Source organism: Poecilia mexicana, unplaced genomic scaffold (assembly GCF_051168715.1).
Source record: "Poecilia mexicana isolate PSO_F unplaced genomic scaffold, ASM5116871v1 scaffold_17, whole genome shotgun sequence".
Lineage (NCBI taxonomy): Eukaryota > Metazoa > Chordata > Actinopteri > Cyprinodontiformes > Poeciliidae > Poecilia > Poecilia mexicana.
Window position 1 is genome coordinate 9,465,994 of NW_028263386.1, and position 27,929 is coordinate 9,493,922.

Consider the following 27,929-nt stretch of genomic DNA (forward strand, 5'->3'; position numbering starts at 1 on the left):
TACTGACTGCTACTGCCACAGCACCGCCATCCACTTTCATGATGAGAAATTAAGTATTTTTGAATTATTTTGTCGTTTCCAGGAGTAAGTCAAGTTTATTAGGTTAAAAGTTGTTACAGTTTTCAGAAAAAAATCAAAACAAGATAGCTGATATTTATTAATTACATATATACTTTGCAATGTTACAGCTTACAGTGTTGATATGTAGATAATTAAGGCGTTGTCACATGCTGTACATGTCCTGTATGGAGCATACAGTACATTCATTATGTGCCAGATAGACCTGATTAGTGTTGGAGGGCAAGAATGGATTTGGAAAGCTGTCTTCCACATACTAAAACATAAACATAACAGAAAAAAAACATCTAAAAGTTGATTTTGTTTGTCAGGAAAGAGCAATCTTTAGTGATGTCACTTATATCAGGGGACGAAAATGTAACAGCGACAGCATAAACAGAGTGAGTTTACACTTTTCCATTTTAAAGAGGCTTTTAGTTGTATGGGAGTGCAAGTCTGTCACAACAAAGCATCAATCCGACAAACACTGAGACACTGGGAACAACTGGGTCACAACTGGAGGAATGATCATCACTGGCTTTGATTTTAATTCATCCGCAGCAGACACAAAGGCATAAATAACTGAAAGTATGTGTAACAACAGAAAAACGGATCACACCAAGTCCTTCTAGACAGCTTTGGAGAGTCCAAAACCTGCACATTTAGCCGTAATGTAATCATAAAGCATGGAGTGGGTAAAAATGTTTCTTTAACCATCTGGAGCTGGACAAGCTCAGGCCAGCAGACGGGCTGACGTCTTCTGTTTGACTTTAAATATAACGTTTTCTGCCTCACTCATGGTTATGGAAAACAGACTTCAAATGCATTTTACTTCATACACCTCACATTCTTTGATTTCATACAAAAACTGTAAAATATTCCTAATTCAACTTGCGCGACCTGTTACACCAAGAGCCATATGGATGTCATAATATCAGAGAAAAGTCCTCCAGTGTTTATGTTGCAAAGCATTATGGTTAGTAGTTAGATAAAATGGCTGTGAATGGCTCCAGTCTGCGAGACTACAATGAGATAAATACATCCTCCCCCCCTCCGAGTGCCGTCTCAGACAACTCTGCAGAGATTACTGGACCCGCGCGCCAAGATGAAGATGATGACAGAGGTGGGAAGATGAGAGTAGGGGTAAAGTGTGTTGAGTCTGTGCTACAAGTGCCTTTTTAATGCTGGCAGAGCAGCTCCACCTCCTGTAATCAGCTGTTTAAGGTAAACAGACTAACAAGCACAAGGTGGGCGGTCATTGGGAGTAAGGAGAGTTTACGAAAAATGGCTGCTGCACAGACACAGGGGAACAAGTTCAGGTTGCTCCTTTGTGATCAGCTTTATTGTTTTTGAGCATTGGCTGCTTTTCCAAGGTTTAAATGGGTAAGAAATAAACAACATACAGCAGAAGCTGAAGATCTGGTCGGAAATCATTAGAGATGCACCAACAAGTTTGTGGTGGTCGAATTTTCAGCGTGGCTGTTCGGAAGCTCAAAAATCAGATGCGTTTCTGATCAATGACCGCACCATAAGTAGTCACTATCAGGTTGTGCCAACAATACATCAGTAAAAGACTCAAAATTAGCTTTTTTCTTTCAGTAATGACTTAAGAGGAAGTACAGATGTAAAAATCTGAAAGGAAATTGTATTTTCTTATTCAGGCTGCAAGATGGCGAGAGAAAGCAAGACTTTAATCACATTAACAGAGGGCTGAAAGGAGTACAGCTAAGTTAACTATTTTCATTGTCAAAGTATAGCAATGCAAAAAGTTGTTTAAAGCTGCAGTATGCAACTTTTATAAGAAATATTTTTTAAATATTTGTTGGAATTGTCGCCATGACGGTATGTTAAGAGACAGATAGTCTGTGAAAAGATCGGTCTCCTCCACCTCGTTCCTGAGCCCCTATTGCTGATTGACAGCGCTAAGACCCGCCTCATGGTTCTGATTGGCTGTTTCTAATTATCACTGGGAAAACACAGATTATCGATCTCAGATTATACTGTTAAAACATGGAGCCAGTTTTAATAAATGTTAATATAAAACAAAATTTTTTAAATTAAAGTTACATACTGCAGCTTTAAAGAGAAAAATACTTTCACATCTTTTCATTTAGACTTTTAGAAAATAAGAGTAAAGATAGGATTTCAACCTGTGATGTTGACAATCTTTTGTGACTTAAATAAGGTTCAACACAGAGACCAATGTTTTAGTAATTGTTAATAAAGTCAGCTTAAATAATGACACTGGCTATCCTATCTGCATAAATAATCAACAACTTCTCATGAGAGAAAGGATAGAAAACATTTTAAGCATTGAAGTTCTTAAAAAGAAATCAAAATCCATACTGGCAGAGGGAAAAGTTTACAAAAATCAAAATCCTGCTTGGTGCATCTCTAAAATTAATGACACTTGTCTTCAATCGCGCTCATAAATATTTGATCTTCACATTAATTTATACTGAGGGCTGCAGGTTCAGAGGGAGAAGATTTGAGCAACTGTCTGGTAAAAGTTGTAACAGTACTGTTGTGGTAACTCAAGTGGTAATTCTACGTCATGATTGACCCAGAAAGCTTTATGCACATAAAGAGACGGTGGCTACTGCAGCGCGGGATTTGAAATAATTATAGATAACTCTTAAAGGGTTTACCAAGCAAGCAGGTTGAAAAGTCAGCAGGCGGAGATGCAGTTCAGGAGCCTGTGAAACTTTCCGATTGTGGCGCTAAGCAAAGATGAAGTCTGGATTCTCCCCCGTTTACAGCTGGCATTTGTACCTCCAGCGGTTTTAAATCTAGAGTCATTTGAGAAACACGGAGCTGCGGTGACGGGCCTGTAAACGGACTGAAGGTGGACAGAGAGCCGAGCCGGAGGTCAGGCGTTGGAAAGGTCGGCTTTGCTGAGAGCGATGGCCAGCTCCAGATCCTGCTGCTCCTGCAACCGCAGCCGCCTCAGCCGCTCCTGCTCCTCCCGCTCACTCTCCCGCTTGGCCCACTCCAGCTGCTGGTTCTCACTTCCAAACTGGAGCAGACAAACAAACATTAGATTTGGGAAGCAAAAAAAAAAAGAAGAAAAAAAACAGAAAAAGGAATGTGGTTGTGGTTTGAGGCTCAGATGTCAACACAGAAACAGACAAATCACTGGACAAAAGCAGACGTTTCTACACAGGCAGAAAGTCAAAAACGACGACGGACTTGTGTGAAACGATCAGCAGCAAATGGCAGCAAATTGATACGAAATTAAGATGAACGTAAAACAAAAGGAGCAGAGATAATTATGCAGTGCTTTGTAGGAGTACCAATAATCGTAAAACTTTATCATTTTGTCACGTTAGACCATAAATCAGCAGACATGTGCCATAAAAGAATCTGAAAAGTGTGGCATACATATTTAACACAAAGGCAGCAAAAGACTTGAGACTGGGGGCTTTAACTTCCAGCAGGACAACAATCCCAAACAACCAGCCAGAGTGGCTTAAACTAAAGCAGACTCATGTGTTAGTAATGGCCTAGTCAAAGTCCAGGCCTAAATTAACTTGAGAATCTGCGACACTCTGAGCTTGATCGATTGTGCAAGGAAGAAATGGGCCAAAATGTCGGTCTGTAGATGTAAAAACCCCCAAATGATCTGCAGCAAAAGCTGATTCTACACGTCGACTCAGGGGCGCTGGATAAATGCACGCCACACTTTTCAGATTTTTACTTTCGTAATAAAATTCTACGTCACAGTTTTGCCTTTCACTTAAATCTAATGATATATTTTAAATTTCAATTCAATTCAAAAATATTTTATTGCTCCCAAAGGGAAATTTAATAAAGATACATTTTGTGGTTATGATGTGACAAAATGTTTAAAAATTAAAGGGTAATTAACACTTTTGCACAGCATTTCATTTTCCTCACAAAAAAAGCAAAAAGCACAACTAGAAGCTAAAAGCAACACTTTTTAAAAGCAACGCTAAGCTAAAGCAAACAAAATGTCAAATTTCTCTTTTTTTGTTTTGCTTTGCAGGACATTTATAGAAAATAATTGCCCTCATGATTCACTATATTCAAATTATGCGCTGCGGACGAGTTTCTCACATGCAAAGATTGATCACCACACCTATTTTATGCTCTTTTTTTCAGTCTTACCTTCACCACTTCAGATCCTGGCAGAAAAACAAAACAAATCACATTGCAAAGTTCCTCATAAAAACCCCCCACAAATCCCTTTTACAACAATCATGCAGACATGAATGAGAAAAATAAATTCACGTCACATGAAAAGACACAAACAGCAGCCATGCATCATCTCTCCACCGGAGAGCATGCCCGGCCATCATGAGGAAAGCAGAAGGGGAATATATTTTATTGAGTTGAGCTCAGCGCCGAGGCAAATCATCCTCTGACAGCAGATAAGCCTTTGTCTTCAACTTAATGACTTGGAAAATGCTCCTGAAGTGCAGACATGTCTGCCCGTCTGGTAGTGGTACGGATTACAAATCGCCGCTTCCTGCAGAACATGCAAGCCCGAAAACTTGGGATGCGCCGATTTATCTGTGCCGATTTCCCTAATTTTGGGAAATCGGTCGATTTTTACATGTGAAGCTGATCTTAACCACCGGTTTTATCTACCTCGGCAAAGGCATTTAAGTCAACTGCCACCTTCTTGTGCTCAGCTGTGAGAGGTTTGACTAGCAGACCAGCTCACCAGATCAGGTTATATGTTTGCTGCTAACAACAGTCATCTCACTGCTAGCGACTCATCAGATTTCTTGCTACATTTAGCAGCATTTTAGACCAGGGGCTCCAGTACTCATGGGCCGCTGTCCTGCAATTTTATATGTGCCACAGCTACAAAACACTGGAATGAAATGGCTTAATTACCTCCTTCCTGTGTAGATAAGTTCTCCAGAACCTTGTTAATGGCCTAATTATTCTATTCAGGTGTGGTGCAGCAGAGGCACATCTAAAAGTTGCAGGGCAGTGGCCCTCCAGGACTGGAGTTTGACACCTGCGTTTTAGACAAAAAAGAAATTGGTGTTGACTGAAATCGGAATCGGCAGGTCAGGATTTTTAATAGGCCGGAAATCGATGATCAGCCAGAAAACTGCAATCGGTGCAGCCCTCCCGAAAACATACGACGAGACAGAGATGAAGCTGCAGAACTGTCTGAGTCAGTCATGCAAACATTTGGCTTCCTTGCACCCCAACTGTGAAAAAAGCTCTCGAATGTTGTTAGTCAACAGCCAGCAAACACGTTCGCTGTGAGTATTTGCTTTCCAGTGCAAAGGGACGAAATGCGACCCAGCAGCATTAGACAACACCTCTGAGACGTCAGCTCTGCAGCTCATGCAGACGACAATGTTTTGTCCATTAAATAAAAAAAACAATGATAACAGAGTGGACTGAACTTACAGAGCCAAAGTCTGCAAAACCCACAGGACAGTCTTTGGATTCTTTTCTTGACTGTGTCGCAATAAAAGAGTCTCTACTGACACCATGCAGCAGCTCTGACGCGCTCGAACCGAGCAGATCCACTGGAGGAGATAAACATTTAGATGAATAAATACCTAAAATATCTTTCCATCTCATCAGAGCTCCCTTGGGAAAATAAGCTCACACTTAAAAGGAGAATGCGTAATTGTGGGCCATCTGAATAATTCACAGGAAGCCTAAAGCTTTGGGCCCGCGCCGTTCAGAATCGGCACCCTGGGGAAAGCGATAATGGTTCAAAAAAAAGGTGCTAACCACATTTTTTGAGTAAAGCTTACTGATGCATTGATGCTTCAATGTGCACGGTGCTGCTTTCTGGAACATATGATTGTAAAAAAAACAGACACACCCTTTTCTACTGTAAGTTGACAACACATTTACAATAATTGCTTTTAACCGGTTCCCATCATCCGCGACTGCCGTCACAGCAAACCTAGAGGGCTTAAGCAAAATATGTAGGAAGACTAACCAAATATTTGCCTAATTAAATCCCTATTACTAAACCAAACTTGTGTCAGGAGTTGTAAACAAATCTTGCAACACAAGTGCAGACAAACAACTAAATTGCAGCCTCTCACAGGGCCAGGATTAGTTGTGCAACTGTTTCTGCGATGCAGATATTGAGAGCAGCCCACAAATTTAGGAGTGGGCTTCTCACTTCCCTTTTACTCGAGAGGCACGCTGCGAGAACAAGCTCGCTGGCAAACCGTGGCAACTCATCTCAATGCTGTTCTGTGTGGTGAAGCAAAGGGGAACACCAGCTTTCTCAGGCTGTGGCTTCTGCTTAAAGAATAAGTGCAAGGTCACACCGGAAGGGCATGGCCTGGGAATGGCTTGTAGGTGTTGTGTGACTTCACATGCACTGAAAAAGCAAGATAAACACCAGGCTCTGAGTGCAGAAAGAAAATAGAAAAAGTAGCACTCGCTGTCATCCAACAGAGGAGAATTTGACTTAACCAGCATCGGTTATTATAGTAATAGGGGGGGAGGGGAGAAAAAAAAAATCAAAAACGTGTCCTATTAATATCAGCATGATGGGAACGTGTCATATGGAGGTTCACATGTGCTTTCACCTCTTACTATTCACATATCTTTGCCAGCAGCTTTCCTGTTGACAATATCAAAACAAGAAATTACTATCTCTGCAATCGCATACCTTACTGAGGAAGCAGCTTTCTAGCATGTATTTAGGCCATAAAAAGTTTATGAGCCCACAAAGAAAGAAAGAAAGAAAAAAAAAAACAGTAACGCAAGTGGAGCGCTTAAAATAGTTTTTTTTTTTCATGAAAGCCCTGGGAGTGATGGGTAAAAAGCAAACTCATCTTTAAATTTAGAAAAGTTTAATTTGATGTTTAGTTACAGTGATGTAACTAAAGCTTTTTTAAATTTATTTATACTTGATTTTATCTTTACATTATAGCTTGTAATTAGTAATTAAGGACTTTTTGTTGTAGAAATACAAACACAGAATCCCACATTTTTCTACATTTATTTATTTTAATTTACCCTTTTTTAATAATCAAGTTTCATCCAACCTCAATCTATATTTTTATGTCCCCTGATGCCTTCATGGTGTTTTTGATCAGCAAATATTTTGTGTAGGTTCAAATTTTCTCACTAATTTTGATTTTTTTCATGAATCTATTTTCATGTTTTAATAATTCCTCCAGTTGTTGTTCCATTACATAAAGTTCAGTTAAAATTGTTTTCCCCTTGGTTTGAATGAAGCACTTTGTGCTACATCTCTCCCGGTACAAAAAGTGGTCTGAAAAAGATGATTAATTAATTGACTGACAAACAAAGATCAATATTTATCTTGCTAGTTCACACAGTGAAGATGATGAAAGGAGAAAACCTCAAACTAAAAACTAGAGAACTGCAGCAGAGCCTCGTCTAAGGATCCATTAGATTACAAATAAAAGTTCACTGGTTGTTTGGGAGACATGAAAGGAAAAAAGAAAATCACTTCCTGTCGTACCATCACAAACGCAAACATGTGGATTTTTAGCAAACACTGCAGGTGAAACAAAAAAAGCTTCTCTGGTCACTGTTAAGTACAGAGGAAGATCTGTGATGCAAGTTGAAAACAGCGTCTCAAATCTGCACTTTTCAGAATGTTTTTACTGTTATTGTACAGAAGCAACAAAAGCATTCTGAAAAAGTACTGACTTAAGATGCTATTTTTAACTTGATTAAGCCAGTAAGTAATCATCGTAAGCGATGTGGCATGTGACTTCAGGTTTTCATCGTAGGGGTGCTGAACCAGTCGATCTCAGGAAGGTTTTGAGTCGATATCTGCAGCTTCGTCTTCGGGGGACGAACTGAATGCCGCGACGACGCTGAAACAAATGTGTCCCTCTGGTTTGACGCGCAAATCGAAAATATTCACCAAGATCCGAAATGTTTATAACTGTATTAATAACACCACCAACAAAAGAAGCTCAACAAAAAAAGTTCAAATTAATGACCAACAGAAAAAAAAAAATCATCGCAGTAATCATTGCTTCGCTTTGGGCGATTACTTATTTGTAACCACAAAAACAACATCAGGCCTGAAAACATAATATCGTTACGGACTAAATATGCTCGTAACATAACCTCTGCTGTCAGTCGGTTGCCACGGCAACGGGCACACAGAGCCAACATGGAGAGACTAAAAATAAAAAAAATACAAGTCGTTCACCAGTTTGGCTTTATTTTCCTTTTGTTGTAATTTACGAAAGTTACGGCTTAATACATTTTAGCATCAGCTGCAGAAAATGATGGCATATTTAAGACTTTTTAAAACAGCCTTAAGTATGCCTAAAGTTAAGATTCTTAAAATTTTTTTAGAGCCTTGAAGAAAAGCTGAATGACAATCTACAATTAATCACGTGATAAATTAAAACGAGCCTGAAAATTTCCATTTGGATGATTGTCTTTCTCGTGTCTTTCTTCTTACCACGGACTGCATGACTAAAAGCTTCAGTCTGGTCTCAATTAGCCTGTTTAAAGAAGTATAATTTTGTTTACAGAGTTTCCATTGTATGCGTTGTCTCAGTTGTTTTATTTATTTTAGATATTTAAAATGTCTTCCAGTTCCAGTGTTAAATGTTGTTAAAAATTAAAGCTTATCGAGAGTCTGTACTTGCATTGTTACTTAAAAAAGTTTATAAAAATAAATTCTGGGACAGTTTATCATCCAGAAGAATTTGTTATTGTGCTAAAAAACAACAACATTGGGTTGTACAAAATATTAACCACATTGGTGGCAATAAATTTGTATATTTTGACAAAGACTGATGTCGTAAAATGTTACTGAAGAGTGTTGAATGCCACTTGTGAAGAGCACTAACCTGTTAATGTGCAAAATAAACTGCAAACGTTAACACACAGAAAGAGAGGAACTTGAAATAAGGGATTACCGTAGGGAGGCGCGGGCCGGTTAGGCACATTCTTCTTAGGAGGGTCAGGCTTCTGCTCATGTGAGGAATAATAAAAAAGAGAACAGAAAGAAAAACAGTCAACAATTTTACAAAGCTATGAACACAGCAGATTTTTAAAGGCACCAGAGATCGGTCAAGGTGAAAGTAAAGGCTGAAAAGCACAAGATCCAGTGGAAAACTGCTTTATGGTGCAAGTGATTCATGAGTACAAGAGCTCACCTTTGACATGTGACTGAAGTCAGCAAATCCGCCGCCTTTGCCGCCAAAAGAACTGCTTCCAAACGGGTCCGCTTTTCCAAACAAGTCTGCAACAAAAGTTCATTTAAATGCATCTGGATTATTTGGTTGCAGACACAGAAAGAGCCAGAAATCATAAAGTTTGGCCCTAAAAACCACATGTCAAATTTATCTCCAAATGTTGCTTATTCTAAAGAGTTAGAGGGGGTTTTGTGTTATTTAGAGCAGAGAATGTGGCATGACCATTTAATTTTCCATGAGATTTTCTGTGTAGACCTGTAAAAGCTGTGTTTTATTTTTTGTTCAACCTGATCGGCTAATTAAAGGCGTCAGTCCAGAACTGAGCTGGAGCTGTTTTGACGCCACTTAATTAAAAAAAAAAACAACAAAAAAAAACGTAACAAACTGCAGATGCTTGGAGCGGAAAAAAACAAACAAAAAAACAACAAAAAAACCCAAAAAAAAAACGTTGCAACACAATACATTTGTTGTGTGAGCCTCAACCACAGAAGGGCCCATTCACGTGTGGCAGCGCGGCGTTTTCCTTTACGCGATGCGGTGACTCGGCTCAGGTCGACAGTCGCCTCTGTGTTCCTCTGAAGAGCGCGTGCAGCGCGCAGAGAGCGCCGACCTGCAGCGGCCACCAACAAACTTGAAACAACTTCCTCAGCAAACGAGGCCTGGCACTTCAATGGCAGCAGATACGCAGGGAGGACAGAGGAGCGCGTAAAGGAGTGGCAGTGTGTTCTGGGAGTGAAGGAGCAGCAGTCACAGAGTTTCTGTTTTGTTTGGCTCCTGCTGGCCTCCTGTTTTTCCAGGGTGAGTGGGGGGAGAGAGAGTATTTTCAGTCGGCCAGTAGTTAAATGCAAAGGTGCTCGGCTAAAAATAACCCGAGACCAGAGGAAAAACTGAAGCCACAGAGAGTAAAAATTGTTTGCCCCCTTTTGCCCCACCATCCAAAAATAAAACCTGAATCTAACAAGTCACCCGGAGCGGCTAAGAATGAGTCTTTTGACCGGACATCTCTCAGGTCCACAAGTCCGGTAACAGAGTCACTTTCTGGGAAAACTAAAGGAAAAATCCGCTTCTTTGAGCAAAGGGATGAATGTGTTGCACTTTTATCTGACGTCAGCAGCTTCTTCGTAAGCGGATTGTAAAAAACACCTGAAGTTTTCCACACTACAACAAACTTCAGTGTATTTTATAGACTTTTTATATGAAAGACCAACTCAGAGTAGTGAAGTGGAAGAAAAATAATGAAATTGTAAATTTTACTAGTAATTTATTGCCACATCCTGCAGATTTTACAGCTAACCATGTAATAAAATATTAAAAATACAAACAAATTAAATGCTTTTTTAAATAAAAAAAGAGACATTTTATTGCCTAAATGGAAGTAACAGAGCAATGCCTTATCATTTGTAGCAAAGCTAAAAAACAAAACTAAAAAAACTTCCAACAAAAGAAATTTGCTTGGAGTCTAGACAAATTTTATTGAGCATGACTGAGGACAAAAATTATTGCTCTCTGACCCGACCTGACAGGTTTGGCAGGAAGAGCATTAATCAGAGAATCAGACAAAACTCATTTAACAACTGCAGGAAATGAAGATCTGAAGATCTGGTGGGAAAATTTCAGGTTTAGTTGAAACTTTTCTTTGTGTTGTTGTTATTTCACTCGCAGCGATGGTGGTTGGGCACGTCAGGAACCACACAGGTGTGTCCACAGGTGACGCTGTGGATCTAAGTGTGTGTGGGTGACGAGGTCAGCTCATGGTTTTTACCGCTTCCCACGCCATGACAGAAAGATTTCACCTTTGGTTACCTTCTGAATATCTGATATATCGTCACAACATTTATCTAAAAATCATTAAACTTGTATCAGATCAATAAATAAATGGGATTTTGCACAAACAAAAGGATCCAACCTGAGTGAAGTTGGCCCTCCACCTCCTCCAAATCAGACAAAAATGGCGTAAAATGTTCTGTGCAGCAAAACATTTTGTTTTTTTCTTAAAGATAAGAAATCTTTCCAGAGGTCATGAAAGGTCAACAAGCCCCTCCCACCTTCTCCAAATCACATAATAATATTGTCTGAATTAAAAATTGTGCTACGTTTGTGCAGCAAATATTTTCGTTTGTGCCTCTATAATTTTGAAGGTATTAAGAAATCTTTCCAGAGGTCATGAAAGGTCAACAAGCTCCCCTCCCACCTTCTTCAAATCAGACAAAATTGATGTAAATCAACTCTGCTGCGTTTGTGCAGCAATATTTTTTTGTTTGTGCTGCTTTGCCTTTGAAGATATTAATGACGTTTTTAAGATCATTTTGACTTTGTAAAAGTGATGGTGCTGGTTGACCTTTTGACCTTTAAACTTTCATTAATATCTTCAAGGCCAATGCAGCACAAGCCAAACTTTTTTTCTGCACAAACGTAGGCGAGTTGATCGACATCAATTTTGTCTGATTTAAAGAAAGTGGGAGTGGAGGCTGGTTGACCTTTCATGACCTCTGGAAACATTTCTTAATATCTTTTAAAATGACGCTGGCAAAGGTTTATATCAAAGCATATTCATGTGTTCAGATGGCCTAGTCGAAGTCAAAGATCCAACTTGAGTCGGATTGACCTTCGTTTCGAAATAATTTGGAAAAAACTAGAATAATTCCAGAAACAAAAATTCCCAGCAAAGTTGAGAATTCAGAGAATTAATTCAGTGGCTCTGAATTCAGATCAAGGCAGACTTTTGAATATTTTTGATAAAATATACGTGAAATATACCGCTATTTTGATTTTCATAATGTTTTACGTATAAAAAAGTGGAGATGCAATAAGTTTCTGTATTAGATTTGCCTCATTTTAGCTTTTTTATTTATTTTCTCAGCATGCTGGGTTTTTTTTTTTACTTGTGTATGGAAAGGTAAAAAAAAAAACATGGACCACTTGCAATCCTCACAGTTATGAACAGCTTTGTGCAATGTTTTAAATGTTCAATCAGAAAAATCACGATAAAATACATTGAAGATTGTGGTGACAAAGAGTGAAGACCTTTAACCTTTGCTAGGTGCTGTACAACCTACATAAAACTAAAAATAAAAACATTTTGTTTTTAATTGGTTCTGCATTTAGCCTGTTAAAAACAACTCTGCATATTTAACTAGGCAGTAAATATGAAGACACAAAGAAAATATCTGCACAAGCAGCCTACCTGAATCCTTTGATTGAGAGCTGTTTGATGCGAAGGGGTCGCCACTCCCAAAGGCGCTCGGCTGAAAAAACAAAACAAATATAATGAAACACAGAGAATTAAGAGACTATTTAGCTTGCGGTTCCCTCCGACATTCAAAATCAAGCTGCATGCAAAGGGAACATTAATTAGCACTAAAATGAAAAACAAAAACAAAGAGTCGCACCTTGGCTGGCGGTGTGGGTTTTCTACTGAAAGGATCTCCGGAGCCAAACAAGTCCGTCTTGTTGGATCTCTTGAAAAAGTCGTCAGATGAGGTTCCCTTGAAGGGATCGTTTTCTTTGAAAGGATCTTCTCCGAATGGATCTGGGAGAAAAGAGAAATGAAATAAATCAACATAAATTACCAATAAACGATAACAATCAACGTCTGAAAGCATGAAGACACGAATGAATAACAGCAAGATGATGTCCTGACCTTTCAAGAGGTCAGATTTGAAGGGGTCTTCTACTTGGAAGGGGTCTGCAGGGAGCTCCTTTTTACTGCCGTTGTTGTTGAACATGGCTATCCTCGACTTGAAAGAGTCATCCTGACAAACAGAAATTCATTCATTCATAAACAATGAAAGGAAAATAAAAATTAAAAAAGTTACAAAAAGACAGAAATTAGTGCCGGTCTTTTGATGGGCCAAAAAGCCTTAATTTCTCCGTGTATTTCACAAAATATCAATTATCTAAAAGTGGGTTTGGTTGACAGGCACAAGTGAAAACATAAATTAAGAAAACTGGAAAGGATACAGTCATTTTTATTTTTATTTTTATTTAAGAAGGCCTGCCAAACTCAGAGAGTTTGGTCTCATTATTGAAGATAAATCATCAAAATACCAGTGGAAACATTGTAAAAACATTGTTGCTGAAACAATGTCACCAAAAACGGTTCCATTGATTGTCAAGAGGGGAATAAATAACTTTTGTTCATGCCGTTTTTATTAATATGTAAAAATTGAACTGAAACTCTTTTTACATGTATAATTTTTGGAGCAATGCCTCATTTTCTAGCAGACAGGCTGAAAGGAAGAAATCTAAATATTATTGTTTATCAGTGTTGTGTTCAAGACCACCTAACCCGAGACCAAGACAAGACCAAGACCAGAGTGTATCGAGACCGAGACAAGACCAAGACTTTTAGGGTCCGAGACCAAGTCAAGACCAAGACCGAGGAAAGTCGAGACCGAGTCAAGACCAAGACCAGCGGCCCGCGCTACATAACACAATAAAATGTAAAATATGATCGAAATTGCTTCTCAGAATAATCTGAAAGATCCATATTCCCATAAAAACACCTAGATATTAAATACTTAATACATTTTACCAATATTAAATATTCCATTTCTGTGTTACAATGTGTGATGGTCTCGTGCCATCCCTAAAAACATAGCACCCTGGGAATTTGCCCATATTGCTCATATAAGAATCCACCACTGTTGCACCATTAAACATAGCAATTGAGGCAATGCCCTGACTGTAAATAACGCTCAACTACCAACACTGACCAAGGAGCAACAAGCAAGAAGTAACCAAACAGAAGGCGCTCATCGTGACTGTTTTCACTCTCTATCCCAGTACATGAAGCCAGGTAGTCTGACACCATGGCAGACATTACAGCTGCCACTTTGAACAAAAACAAAGAGCAATGTGCATGCTCTGCGTGCTCTTTCGTTCTTGTGTTTTAGTTATTTGTTAATTTAAATATCAACGTACATAATTAAATGTATGTACATTTAATTACATACATACATAATTAAATGTATGTACATGGCATGGTACACAATGATGCAGTGTACACAGAGCATTACTAGAACAAAGAACGGGTGTTCTGTCAGATCAGCATACGTTGTCAGATAGTCGTACGCTTAGCTCAGACATGCATACGCTGTCATTACCATATGATTTTATTTAATCAGCAACATAGAATGATGACGTAGATCATCATACACTTGGTTATTAACAGTTGTATGGCATCCAGCTGCAGCCAGACCTACTTTAAATACACTTTGAAACCACGACAATGCATGTATATCTATCTAGTTATCATATTATGTCATATTATAAACAATTTAATGACTTATTTTTGTCATAACTTGTTGCATATGCTGAACTGACAACTCCACTGACGGTCGGACTTCTTAAGGCGCATGCGCTGGCATGGTACTCACTGCATGTATGCTAGGAACATAGAATCATGACGTAGATCTGTTATTAACAGTTGTATGGCATCCTGACTTAGCGGTTAAGTGAGTTTTACACGGGCGTGTGTTGTAGCTGACTCCAGCTGCAGCCAGACCTGCTTTAAATACACTTTGCAACCATGACAACACATGTATATCTATATAGTTATAATTGAAAACAATTTAATGACTTATTTTCGTCATAACTTGCTGCATATGGTGAACTGACAACTCCTCTGACGGTCGGACTTCTTAATGCGCATGCGCAGGCATGGTACTCACTGCAAGTATGCTATTCTGACAGTGTATGGTAATCTGATAGAACAACGGCTCTCAGTGAGTGACACTCCAGTCCTATCTAATAAGTAAAGAGCCGTGGAGAAGAATCGACTGTTTCTGAATGTCACATCACTATATTGCAGACTTTTGGACATAGCGTTGTCCTGTATATGCGACAAGTCAGTCAACATCTCCGCACAATAATTCAGGCAGAGTGACTTTTTTTCATCACAAATTCTTATGTGTCTCTGTACAGCTAGCTTTGCTAACATCACGTTAACGGAGCTTACCTTCTTTGAGCTACTTTTCTAAGTGACGAAAATAGTTAGACGTTGTCCCCATCGTCTCTGAAAACGAAGCGCTGCTGAGTTAGCTCTGGCCATCGGATTTCTTACTATTTATGCAGCGCTATTATATTACTGACGATTAGACAAACATTTTCTGCCGCTGAGACAAAACCACTGCGCATGTCCTGGAGCGCCGCGTGCGAGTGAAAGGTGGGGAAGGGAGGGGGAGGAGGGAGGAGGGAGCAGCGCCGTGCGCGAGTGAAAGGTGGGGAGGGGAGCGGGAGGGGGAGAAACGCGTAGTTGCTTGGATTTTAATTGGTGCGTTTTGCATCCACTGAAAACAAAGATGTTAACAAATAAACTGGACAGTATGCTGCACGTTTAGTGATATTTTCACAGTTGCGGTCTCGACTGGTCTTGAAATAAAATGCCGAGTCCTCAGAGCCCGAGACCGAGACAAGACCGAGACCAAATGCGGTCGAGTCCGAGACGAGACCGAGACCATCAGAAAACGGTCTTAAGACCGGACTCGAGACCAAGACCGATCTCGAGTACCACAACACTGTTGTTTATACTTAATATTTAATAAGCTTTGGTTTGTAAATCATTTTTTTTAAATCATATATTTTTTGATCAAATATTAAGAATTGAATCTGTTGTATGAGATGTCTTATACAAAGTTTCAGCTGACTTTTCAAACAGACTGAATGTCTTTTTGTGACGTTTTGCAGTTTTATTCAACAAAATGGCACAGAAGAGTAAATCTGGAAGTGTTTTTCTCAGCTTGTTTTTCTTCTGGGTGACTAAAAATGTCAAACTGGACGATTGGGAAAGGACTGAAGAAATTTCTGGGCTCTAAATGGGCTTTTATGAGAGGAGCTGGGAGAAATAATCTAATTTATTTCTCGGTTCCTTACCGAACTCCTGAATCCTCCATTCTCCCTCTCAGTGAAACCTTCGCTCAGATCGGGCAGGTTGCTGAAGTTCCCCCTGTTGATCTCGCTCAGAGTGCTGTTGTACTGCTCAATAGTTTGGGTCAGTTCCTTCTGCGTGTCCTGGATCAGTGACAGCTTACTGCGAGCCTGCAAACAAAACATTTCAGTTCAGAAAATACATCTGCCTTACTGGTGTTATTATGCTTCTAATTTTTACTGTTATCTGCAAAATAAATTCTCATGTATTGGGTTGCTACTTTCACTTAAAATTGAAAACATGCATATTTGAAGTCAGAGTTTACATTTAGGGACTTGTGTTTGCAGAACTACAACTTCTGACTCTGGAAAGAGGAATGTATGAGACCTGCAAACTAAAACTGAAGCCTTGGTTAGTGGTTAAACTGATAAGGGAAATAACCGAAACCACTGAGTTGTAACATTTCTACACTGAGCACCAAATGCATTCAGAGTGTGTGGTACTTTAAGAAAATGCATTAAAATCCTCAAACCTCAATCTAATCTCTAACTTTAATTAGCCGTTTGCCTGACCTGGTTGATCTCGTCCTGCGTGGTTTGCAGCGACTTCACGATGCTGTCCAGCTGAACACGGCCGGTCACCAGCCTCTCCTCCAGCTGGGCCTCCTCCTCCTGCAGCCGGCTCAGGTCCGCCTTGGTGCGGCTCAGCTCGTCCTCCTGGCTGCGGACGTGGGTCTCCTGAGAGCGGATCTGACTTTGCAAAGAAGAAATCTGCAGAGCGAACACAAAACACGAAGATAAAGTTAATACGTTTACTTTTACAGATTACAGTCTTTCATTAAAACTAAAAACTTTGAGAACCCCATCCTGGATCATCTAAATTCATCGCAAGAACAAATCACAGACTCAAGATTTGACAAATTGAATAAACTTTCAAGCAATTTTGAATCTACAAATATGAAATTGTTGTGGCAAAAAGATTTGGGACTAAATATAGGAAGGGAGTAGCAGGTAGGGATTTTCACAGATTGCAGATTAAGGTTGGACTGATTACAGCCTCTAGGATGATTTTGAAACATTGGAAATCAATCCTATTCCTCCCAAGATGAAAGAATGGACAGATGCAATGGTGGAGATTTCATCTCATCAGTCCATGCTGCATAAACTGGAGGAGAAGGAAACCCCTGGGACATGGTTTGGACTAATAGAGGATGTCATGCCTTAACAAGTATAGACAATATTGTAAACACATTGTCAGTATAATATGTACAATATACTGAAATTAGTGTCAATTGCCCTATATCGACCAGATAACGAAGGGGTGTGCATAAGACTGACGTAGACATGAACAACTCTTCATAAATGCTTACGACTGTTGTCATGAATTGTCTTTAGGTAAATAATGACACTTTTAATGCAAAGTTGCACAAAAAGTTGTATTAAAAGTTTATTAAAAGTGTCAATCTTGCATTGTTAAGTAAACAATTAAACATTTAATGCAAAATAACATAAAAAATTGCATTACAAGTTAATTAAAAGTGTCACCGTTGTATTAAAAGTGTCATTATTTACCTAATGACTTCATGACAACAGTCAAACATTCATGTGACAGGTGTTATGTCATGTTTACACTTCATAAAGTCTTACCGGTTTATGTTTACATTTTTGTTTGTTCTGTTTAAAAGTGAAAAACATTAATAGCATGTTTAAGGCCCGTTTTAAAAAGTCCCGTCTCTGACCTGCTGAGACTCCTCCTGGCATTTCTGCTTCAGTTCGTTGAGCATCCCCTCCAGCTTGGCGCGCTGCTGGTCCATCTCGTCCAGCCGTCCCTGAGCGTCCTGCTTCTGGGACGTCAGGCTGTGCAGGCTGCTGCTCTCCCTGTCCAAGTCGAGCTGAATGTCCTGAGTTTCACCAAAACACACAGAGGTCGGCTATGAACTACCATCCTGACTGACGGACTTTTGATCAAAAACATTACTGATCCTTTGCAACTAAGTCACTTTATCATCTGCAGTGCCAAGACGGACGTCGGAAATGAGGATCGGGAGCATTGAACTGAGCGGCTGAAGTTATTTTATTAAGTTGTTTTTGTCAGTTTACTCATGGTTTCTTCTTGTTCGAGTCGAGCTGATTTGTCTTTGAACGCATCACACCTGGTTGGGGCTCATAGACGGCGGGATTTACTGAAGTTTGAAACAGCTAGAGTAGAAATCGACCCCAAACCTGCTCCCTGCTGATGTGTTGATCAAATTACCGACTTTGCCTGAATTCACACCACATGATTTATGTCATAAAGGGCGTCTCCCCTTAAATCGGAGCAGCATTAAAAACGTACAGAACAAGACCAGTTTTTCTCCATACATGCTATGCTACATGGCGGTGGGGCATTGTTTCCATGGTGACTGACGGTTAAACACACCTTCCCCATAATGCAATATATTAAAGCATAGGAACGTTAGATTAAAATCTTCTAATTTACTGAGACGAACCTGTAAACATTTTAGCTTCACCTTACCTGAACGTCACTGTTTTTCTGTCTTATGGTTTCCTCTGTTTGCATAATCTCTTGCTCCAGGAAAAACTTCTCTCTATCAATGACAAAAAAAAGAAAAGAGGTAAACAAAGGCAGGAGACTAACATCTGTAAGTGTGTTGAAAGATTTGTGTTTTTAGCAAACTTTGGAAAAAGCAGTGATTGATGGCATTCTGTGAGAACAAGAACTTCTTTAACCATTAATTAAGTGTTATAAAGTGATTTTGTTTCATTTCTTCAGTAAAACTGGTGGTGTTAAAGTGAAAACGATCTGATCTCCAGCATTTCTTAACTTCAATTTTCTCTCGTTTTTCCCTCAGAGGAAGGGAATCAAAGCGATCCCGCTGCTACTCGGGGTGCAGGCGCTCACCTCTGCAGCTGAGCTATTTCCTGGCTGAGGTCATCCAGCTCTTTGTTGCCTGTGAGCTCAACTGACCCAACGGAGCTGGTGCTGTCCTGAGGGGAGAGACATCGAGACAGACGTTTAAGAGAAGCAGGAGGGGAACAAAAAAAGAAAAAGAAAAGAGGGGAGATGACAAGCTGGACAACACCAGGAGGGGAACGTGTACTGCATGACACAGACGTAATTAAAGACATGAAGAAGAGATTCTGACACACATGATGGAGGATGAAAAGTGGTGCACAAAGTAAAACAAGGGACGTGAGCAGAATAAAGGCGGAGAGAAAAGCTCCCCGCTGGTATTTCTAAGAAAACAAAAGTCACAGGAAGGAAACAGAAAGCTCTCTCTCAGCTTGGAGGGAGCGTGAGAGGCAGACAATACATGAATGGAGAGAAATGCATGCAGAGGATTTCATGGGCTGATTGTACGCTTCAAGTTTTTAAAACGTAACAAAATTTCACATCACACTGTTCTGGAACAGAGGGCTGCACAGTGGTGTAGTTAGCAGCGCTGCAGCAAAAAGAAAAGTTTGAATCCCGGCCTGGAGTGTGAGATTAGCTACTCATCCTGCACATCCTGACAGTTTCCATTGGCTTCAAAATTACACAATTTGGAATTAGGAAAATAAATCTGGCAATTTTGAAAAATAAAAAATAATGTTTGAGATGGTTTTTCAAAGTGCAGTGCATCAGATGCTTATTTGTAGCCATTGGCCTCCTCAGACAATGCACTGCTGGCTCCACCAGAGTTCCAACAGCGTCACACAGTTTCATCAAAAGTGGAGTTTGTCATTTGAAAGTGTTGAATCTAACTTACTTCTGTGAAGTCTCTGACTACAATTGCCCAAAAACACAGCATAAAAGATGCAGACGTTTCCAGCTTTAGCCCTCTAACATATCGTTCTGCACGCTGTACTGTGAAACACAAACAACTTGCACTCTTCAGTTTATAATTTACCAGAAATCTCAAAGAACCCAGACTGAAAATTGAGAGGTTTTCCTAAAACTTTTCATTTACAAGCACCAGCAGCAAGGAGAGGGAAACATCTCCTCTCAAATAGCACCTTTACAACAAGCATAGAAAAGTGAGTTTTGAAGCAGAATTCATTGATAAGTAGTATTTTTGGGTTCAAAGATATTTTCCAGTTGATACCATCGACACACAAATTTATAGACCAACTACAGTCATGTTTTTGATCTGTGGGAGGAAGCAGAAAGAGCCCAGGCTGGGGTTCAAACCCAAGAACTTCTTGCTGCAAAGCAACAACAACGTTGCCCGCAATCACACAAAAAAAATCTAAATATATTCTTTGCTTTAACAACAACGATATGATAATTTCTTCTGTGAAAACTGTGAAAAGGTTAAACAGACAGAAATGGAAACGAGTCATGCTACTATTAAAAACAAACACACACACACACTCAAAACGAAACGTACTACAAAGAAAGGCACCAAAGAAACCATCTGGTCTAGCAGGTGGCCTGACTCTGAAAGCACAGCTGGATGCTCCTTTACTCACACGAGTGAAAGAGCAACAGCACCACCTAGTGGCGTTGTGCTGAAATACTCACTCTGCGCATACTAGCTGTGGAAACCAGGTCTGCTCTCACAGAAGGAAGAATCCCCATAAAGCTCTGACAGACAGGATAGAAAAGGACTCAAAGGCACAAGCATTATCAGACTGTCGGCACTGAAGGCCTGCAGGGCAGCAAGGAAGAGCTCAGCATTTAAAATTACTTAGATTAAATGTACAGTCCGCCATGTTTCAACCACAAACTTCGACGTGTTTTGAGTTTTAATGTAATAAACCAAAAGAAAGATGTGCATAATTACGTAGGGGAAAGAAAACGATGGATGCTCAAATAAAATCTGGAAAGTGTGCCATGCGTCTACATTTTAAGCTTGTTGCAATAAGCGGCAAGTTAATTAATGGCATGATAAATAAAATGAGCTAAATAATTTCCATTCTTGTTAAGATTTTGTTTACAGAGACATCAAAAAACATTTTATGTTTTATTTCAGTTTTATTTGCTTGTTTTTGGTGGTTGTGTTTTATTTCTATATCTTCCTCTTACTAAATTCACAAAAAGTTTCTTGGTGTTTGAGGCAAAAATTAACATGTTGAATTTTTCTAAAATTTTTCTGTTATATTGGGGGGGTTTTTGTCTCAAAAACAATATTATCGTTTGTTGTAATAATTACTGGGACAATTTATTGTCCAGCAATAATTTGTTATGGTGAGAGGCCTCTTATTTTGTACATCTGTTAGTCTAGAGACTGACACTTTTATCCAGTTTTCCATCACTCGGATTTACCGTCGGAAGAGCAATTTTGATCTCTGCTGCTTATTTTCAATTCTGGACTTTGACTGGGCCATTCTATCACAAAGACAAACTCTAAACTTCCTTTCTCTTTAGTTCTGGCTGCATGTTTTGTTAGTTTTTTACGTGCTGCTGGAAGCTGAACTGTCGCCATAGTCTCAAAGCAGTTTATTGTTAAGGATTGCCGTGTTTTTAGCTCCATCCATCTTCAAAATCTTAAGATTAAAATAAATGTAATTTTTGTTACAGGTTTTCACTACTGTTGACTATGTGATGCATTTATGATGTTTTTATGTTTTCATAATGTGAAGCACTTTGAACAGCAACATATTTCAGTGTTGTTTAAATATGCTATTCAAATAAACTTGATTGATTGTGACGGATACAACTAATCTGTCCCGTTTACAGATTCTCTCACCTCAGAGGTGGAACTGTGCAGCTCTTCTGGTTAATGCTGTCCCGTAATCCTACTTTCTACCATAATCCTGCTTTAAACTTCTGCACAAAGTGACCCCTGACCTTTCTGCTGCTCCTTGGTCTTCATGAAGCTGGTTGTTCTCTAATAAACTTTTGAGAAACTGGGATTAAACTCCACAAATCTGGACTCTTTATTAATTAGAAGGGATCTGAGGTATATCATCATTGTTAAAATTTTGCAAAGCATGCATAACTTTCTTTTCCCTTCACAATTATGCACCAATTTGCGTTGGTCTATCACGAACAAACCCTACGAAATATATGGATGTTTGTGGTTGTTATGGGACAAAATCTGAAAAGTTCAAGAGAAGTTAAAAGAATAGAATATGCAACATGCCGTTGCAGTAGAGAAACGGATATTTAAAGGAATTAATTTGATTTTTAAAGCAGATTTGTACAAGAATAAAAAGCATATTTGACAACATTTACACCCCAAAGAAGTTTCAAAATCCAACAGATGGGCCTGATCAAAACTTAAACCATCAACTGATAAATACTTTAGCTAGCCTAAACTGAAAAGATGCAGAGTGACTTAAAGAAGAGCTGAAGATGGAGTCGGGACTCACAAGGCCCAACGCTGACGCTGCCGTCCTCTCTGACGGGGGGATCATGTCTGCAGTGAGAGTAGAGGGAGGGTCGATGCCTTTTGTCACCTTCTGCTGGATGAAATGCATGGCCAGAGCAAACTGCTCCGGGGTCAGTTTGCCTGTCTGCTTTGTGTCAGCGAGTCCCCTGTAGAAAACAAGACAGTTTTTCCTTTCAAAAGAGAAAAACACGGCAGCTTCTGAGAATTAATACCAGCATCGCTCGCTGGTTAAGACTCTGCTTTAAGACGGTTTAAAATTCCTAAATTAAACAACGGGGAAAGATTCAACATATTCTGAAGGTAACAGAGATCATGAAGAAAAGTTCTGACAGTAAAATTAAGCATAAAGTTATGAGGTCAAAGACCTTAGCATCAACAAAAGCTGCTATCGCTTGTTATGTCCTCTGTATCAAAATGTTCAGTTAACTGAACAGTTTTCCTGCAGAACAAATGTTTTATTTTACACTTTAAAAATTAAAAGTATCTGCAAATATATTAAGGTTTAAACAAGTAATGTTTAAACATTACTTATAGATATCATTATAAAATAGACTTATTTTATACTGAAGGAAGAAAATCCTTTAATTTTTAACTTAAAAAATTAAGTAAAATTCAGCTTGTAATTTCATCAAATTTAGAAATAATTATCTTTAATCAGTAGCAAAATTGTTGACAATGACTATTAATACAAATGAAACAATTTAAAATTATGGAATACCGAGGACCATTTTCTTAGCCACATGGTCTCATTTATTTTGCTGAATTTTACTAAATAGATAAAAAAAAAAAATCAACAGATTGGATTTTTCTAAACTTCATCAGTGTGGTGTTATTCTTCAACAATCAAAGTTTATTTTATTTTAAGGCTTTTCACACCTTTACTAGAAGCACCAATAATAATGTTGATGTGTTTACAAAGTTGTTTAAGGCCAAATTAAAACTCCTTAAATCCAGATTTCTGGATATTCTGTTGCCTTAGCTTAATATATCTAATAAAATATTCCATGCACATTTTAAAAGAATATCAGAGTGTGATTTGCTTTTCAAGCCGCTATAAACGTCTGAAAGACCATTTGCATTGACCAAATCTCACCAGATCTGCGCCAGCATGGTCTGAGAGAGGTTGGACTGCATGAAGATCTCAATGATCTCAGTGCCGGTGATGAAGCCGTCCCCATCAGAGTCCGTTTTCTTAAAAAGCTCCCTATATTTTTCTCTGTCAGCCACCGGTACCACCCAGTTCACTGCAGCCTGGAGGGAGCGAAAGACAACAAAAAACAAAGTGTAGTGTAATATAAATAGGAAGGTTTAAAAAAAATAAATAAATAAAATAGTATTTATGTTTGTGGTGCATTTAATCCCCAGAGAATCCGCAGACTTACAGCGCCTTGTAAACGTTTTCAAACCCTTGAGATTTTTCACATTCTGTCGCATTACAGCTTCAAAAATAAACATGGTTTGACGTGACAGCAGAAAAAGCTGTCCAATCAATTACGTTTAAAGCCTTTTGCTACTTTAATGTCAATCTAGTTCAAGTGTACATTTTAAAGTTTAATGCCTGCTGCATCTACACTGAAAGAATTATAAACTATTCATGATTTTTCTTAGAGTTACAATGGCAACGTTACCTTCAACAACATTTTGTTTGAGACGAATCTAAAAAATTTGCAGATAAACATTAATGCAAGCAAGTCCCAACTATTCTGATAAAGCCACTTGCTTCCCTTTCAAGGGAACCTGTTTCTCAGAAAGTCACGGGTGAAAAAAATCCCTGCAGGAGAAACAAACTGCCCCACATACAATGCGCTCAACAATGTGGTAGAGCAAGTCCTACTGTTGGTAACAGTGAAGTTAATACATGAAATACTAGTCACTCCAAAAGTCAAAGCGCAGAAACTGTAACACGTATTTAATGTGGAGCTTTTAAAAAAAAATCTGAATAGAACTAACCAATGCAGAAAGCAGAGCATCTTTTATTTTCCAAAAATAAAACATATGATGAATAATATTTTCAAGTATCTCCAAATTTAAGAAGAAAAATTACACTGAAGAGCAAGTTATTTATGACTTAACACTTTGGCTATTCTTTATAAAGATTCAATATAAAGTTTTCCTCATAATGATATACAAAAGGAAGGAGATACAATGCAAATTTTATATCAGATTTAATACGAAACAGTCAAACTCTGTCTGATGCACCAACTATAGGTGGGCATTTATCGTATCGTTTATCATTTACAGTGATACATTTTTTATAAGATGTCACAATAAAGTCCAATTAATGTTTAAAAAACAGGATTGTTACTTTTACTATTTTTTTCACTGTTTGTTCAGTGCGAATATCAATAAATGTCAACAAATGTGAAAACATCATTAAAAGCAATAACTCTGTTCAATTTAGTGATAAATATCACACTTCATTATGCGACTGTCGTCCTAAAGTAGTGTAATATGAATAGGAAGGTTTTAAAAAAATAGTATTTATGTTTGTGGTGCTATAATTGCTGTGCCATGCAGTCACAGCCAGATAATTGCCTAATAAAGTAGTGATAAATAGTTATTATTGTTATCACGATACTACCACAAAATATTGTGATAAAACTCTAAGTCCACCCGTAGCTCTAACAATGATTGCATTGGTGGAGAAAGAAAAGAGCAGTTTTATGTCGACGTACCGCTGGAGTGGATGCTGAGCTGGATTTAAAGGAGTGTTTTGGAGACAAGGTGACAGCGCTGGGGCTGAGGGCCGAAACGCCACCCAGAGCAGATGCAGCGCTCCCCATAGGAGGAGTGGCGCTCCTCAGAGAAGGAGAGCTCCGCAGAGCGGCCGGGCCGGATCCGAGGCCGGGCAAAACGGCCACAGCGCCGGGAAGAGCAGGCGCAGATTTCTTTCTTTTGGAAGGTGGGATAAGAGAAGGAGGCAGGCTGCTTGGGACAGGCTCCTTCTCCATGGTGCGATAAACGAGATGCAGGGCCTGGAACATGATAAACATCATCTATGTTACATTTCTCTTTAGGGAACTGTAAAAAATGAAAAGGATCTACGCATACCACTATGAATTCCTCTTTGTCCAAATGTCCATCTTTGTCCACGTCACTAAGGTCCCAAATCTATAGTCAAAGAATAATTATCAAGATCTGATTCCTTTGAAAAGTTAAACAACAGCACAGTGTTGAATAGTGAGTTTGCATTACCTTTCCCAACACATCCAGAGGTAGCTTGGAGTTTATCAAAACAGGTCGGACCTTGTCACCGGAGAGGAGACCTTTCACAGGGGACAGACTTTCAAAAATCGCCTCGAACTTCCCTTTTTCATCAGGCTAGGAGAGAATGAAAACATTCAGATGACAAGCTTGTCCATTTATTCTTCTTGAGAGAAGTCTTGTAAATGTGTTTTGGCTCACCCTAACTGCCCAGTCAGATGTTGTTGATGATGCAGTTACTAACGGGCTGTCAGTGTCTCTCTGGAAAAGACAGGAGACAATATGAGGATGCAGTAATATCCATGTGGACAGGAGGGGAAAAACCGTATGAAAAACTGGTATGAAAGTTCTTAAAATAAAAAAAGAAAATCTTTATAAGCTGTTAGATATTTTAGTCAAAGTTCCTACAGTCCTTTTATAAGACTTTCTCTGCCATAAAATGAATAATCAGAGTTTTCTCCAGTTGTATGGAGCGTATACTAAAAGTGAAAACTCTTCTTTACACCAGATATTACATTTTTCCCTTTCTTATGAAAAAAAAGCTGCATTGAAATACTTCCTGTCACAAAGTCAATATGAATCATTGACAAACCGCCAATCGCTTTTATAAAAGAAGCTCTGCTTTAAACCTCAGCTGGAAATACTCTATAAAATGCAGAAAAGTAAAAACATACAACACAGGAGTAGTTAAAGATTATGGCCACCATTATTATACTTTTACTAATAAGTTTATCTGTTATAATAAAAGCAATTACATGATTAAAAAATAAATATAAATTGTAACTCCTGAAAAAGTCGTCATCATACCGTGACAATCTCGTATCGTGCCTAATTACCTTTTAGAGACAATAAAACCCACTAATTGTTTTCCCAAAAGATTGCAGAGGTATTTTAATCCCATCAGATCAACAGCAGCTAGAGATAAAGTAATTTGAACACTCACAAATTTTGGCACAGCTACATTTTGGTTGAGGTTGTTAAGGCTGATGTCATTTCCACCCTGTGCTGATGCCACCAGTCTCATCGCAATGAAGAAACCCTACAAAAGAGGAACAAAGAGGAACAAATCTGGTGCTTTCTGCATACATCAGCATCCAACCAACAAAGTAGCTCTATGGAAAGAATGACTGAGATACCCTTTTATCCAAATAGCCTTTTCTATCAGAATCTGCCAAATCCCATATCTGAAAAAGTGAAAATAATAATAAAAAAATATTATTAGATGGGATTTACTGAATACATTTAGAGTCAACATGTCAATCAGTTCAAGACCCACTTTTCCAAGTGTATTGTCTGATAACCCAGACTTTTTAAGAAACTGAGCTGCATCGCCTGCTGATATTTTGCCTGTGTTTGCTGGATCAAGCTGCACAAAAATCAGAACAGTTAAATATTAGATTATTTATAACATTTAGGAGCCATGAAGAGTTGAACGAGAAAATGCCGGTAACAAAAACTCTTACCTGTCTGTAATAATTTTCAAATGCTGCGTTTCCATTCGATAACTGTAAAAGAACGAAAAGAATGACAGGTAAAAATGTCAACTGTCAACACGCACTAGTTAAGTTAACTCAGAATGTAGATTGGTGCTAAATAAGCAAAACATTTAACACGTAATTAATAAAGAACACATTTCTACAAGAAAACAGCTTTAATTTTTATGTAGGTACGTTTAATTTTCACCGAAACGTACAATTAACCCATCACAACTCTACCTAGCTAACTATGTTTACTCAGTGGAAAACGAAAACTCGCTAATTCGGTTTAACTGACACATACTTAATACGGCTTATGGCGTCGTGACGTGAAAATAGCACACATAAAAAACGTCACTGTTATTTGATAACCACGGACATTAAAAATGTAAGACTTTCTTTATCTTGTTTGACGTTACCTGACTGAGAGTCATGAGCGCCGCCATATTTCCTGGTGTGTGTCGTGAACGCGCGCCGCGCACACGCCCATAAGGGGCGCGAGCGGCTTTAGAACACCGGCGAGGGGCGTGTTTCAGGGAATGTGACGTCATCAACAAAAGGCAGGAGAGCAGTGTTTTTTGTTTGTTTTATCTGTGTGGTTTCTTTTAAACCTGTACCTGCAAGGCCCTGTAGTGACACCGATATTAATTGTACAGTTGGTGGCTATTAGTTTATGTTACTTTGAATTGTGTTGTGTTGTTTGTTAATTTTTTTTGTTGTTGTTGTTGCTGTTTATTCATGTCGTTTTCAACTTTTCGTTAACTTTTTAACTTTTATGCGTCACACTCAGTAGACTGCATCTTTTTAATTTCGTTGTCCCTATGCAAACGTGACAATAACAACAAAGAATTCAC

General features: G+C 38.8%; 1 protein-coding gene across 4 annotated transcripts; it reads right to left on the minus strand.

Moving 5' to 3' along the window:
• Nucleotides 1–56: 56 nt before the first annotated feature.
• On the minus strand, nucleotides 57–27,591 carry eps15l1b (epidermal growth factor receptor pathway substrate 15-like 1b). Of its 4 annotated transcripts, none has more exons than XM_014981809.2 (24): nucleotides 27,495–27,591; nucleotides 27,064–27,105; nucleotides 26,877–26,966; nucleotides 26,737–26,784; nucleotides 26,544–26,639; nucleotides 25,802–25,861; nucleotides 25,592–25,717; nucleotides 25,448–25,507; nucleotides 25,072–25,371; nucleotides 23,490–23,647; nucleotides 22,377–22,542; nucleotides 20,584–20,646; nucleotides 18,982–19,067; nucleotides 18,595–18,667; nucleotides 17,819–17,980; nucleotides 16,653–16,850; nucleotides 16,086–16,250; nucleotides 12,853–12,964; nucleotides 12,602–12,741; nucleotides 12,397–12,457; nucleotides 9,174–9,259; nucleotides 8,934–8,985; nucleotides 4,186–4,202; nucleotides 57–3,073 (listed from the first exon to the last, which is right to left on the minus strand). In XM_014981809.2, the coding sequence occupies exons 1-24, from the start codon at nucleotides 27,519–27,521 to the stop codon at nucleotides 2,927–2,929; spliced, it is 2,535 nt and encodes an 844-aa protein (XP_014837295.2). In that variant the 5' UTR covers nucleotides 27,522–27,591; the 3' UTR covers nucleotides 57–2,926. The 4 variants fall into 4 exon arrangements, with proteins under 4 accessions (XP_014837295.2, XP_014837293.2, XP_014837294.2 ...); XM_014981807.2 differs by lacking the exon at nucleotides 4,186–4,202 and adding an exon at nucleotides 5,452–5,573; XM_014981808.2 differs by lacking the exons at nucleotides 4,186–4,202; nucleotides 20,584–20,646 and adding an exon at nucleotides 5,452–5,573.
• Nucleotides 27,592–27,929: the final 338 nt, after the last annotated feature.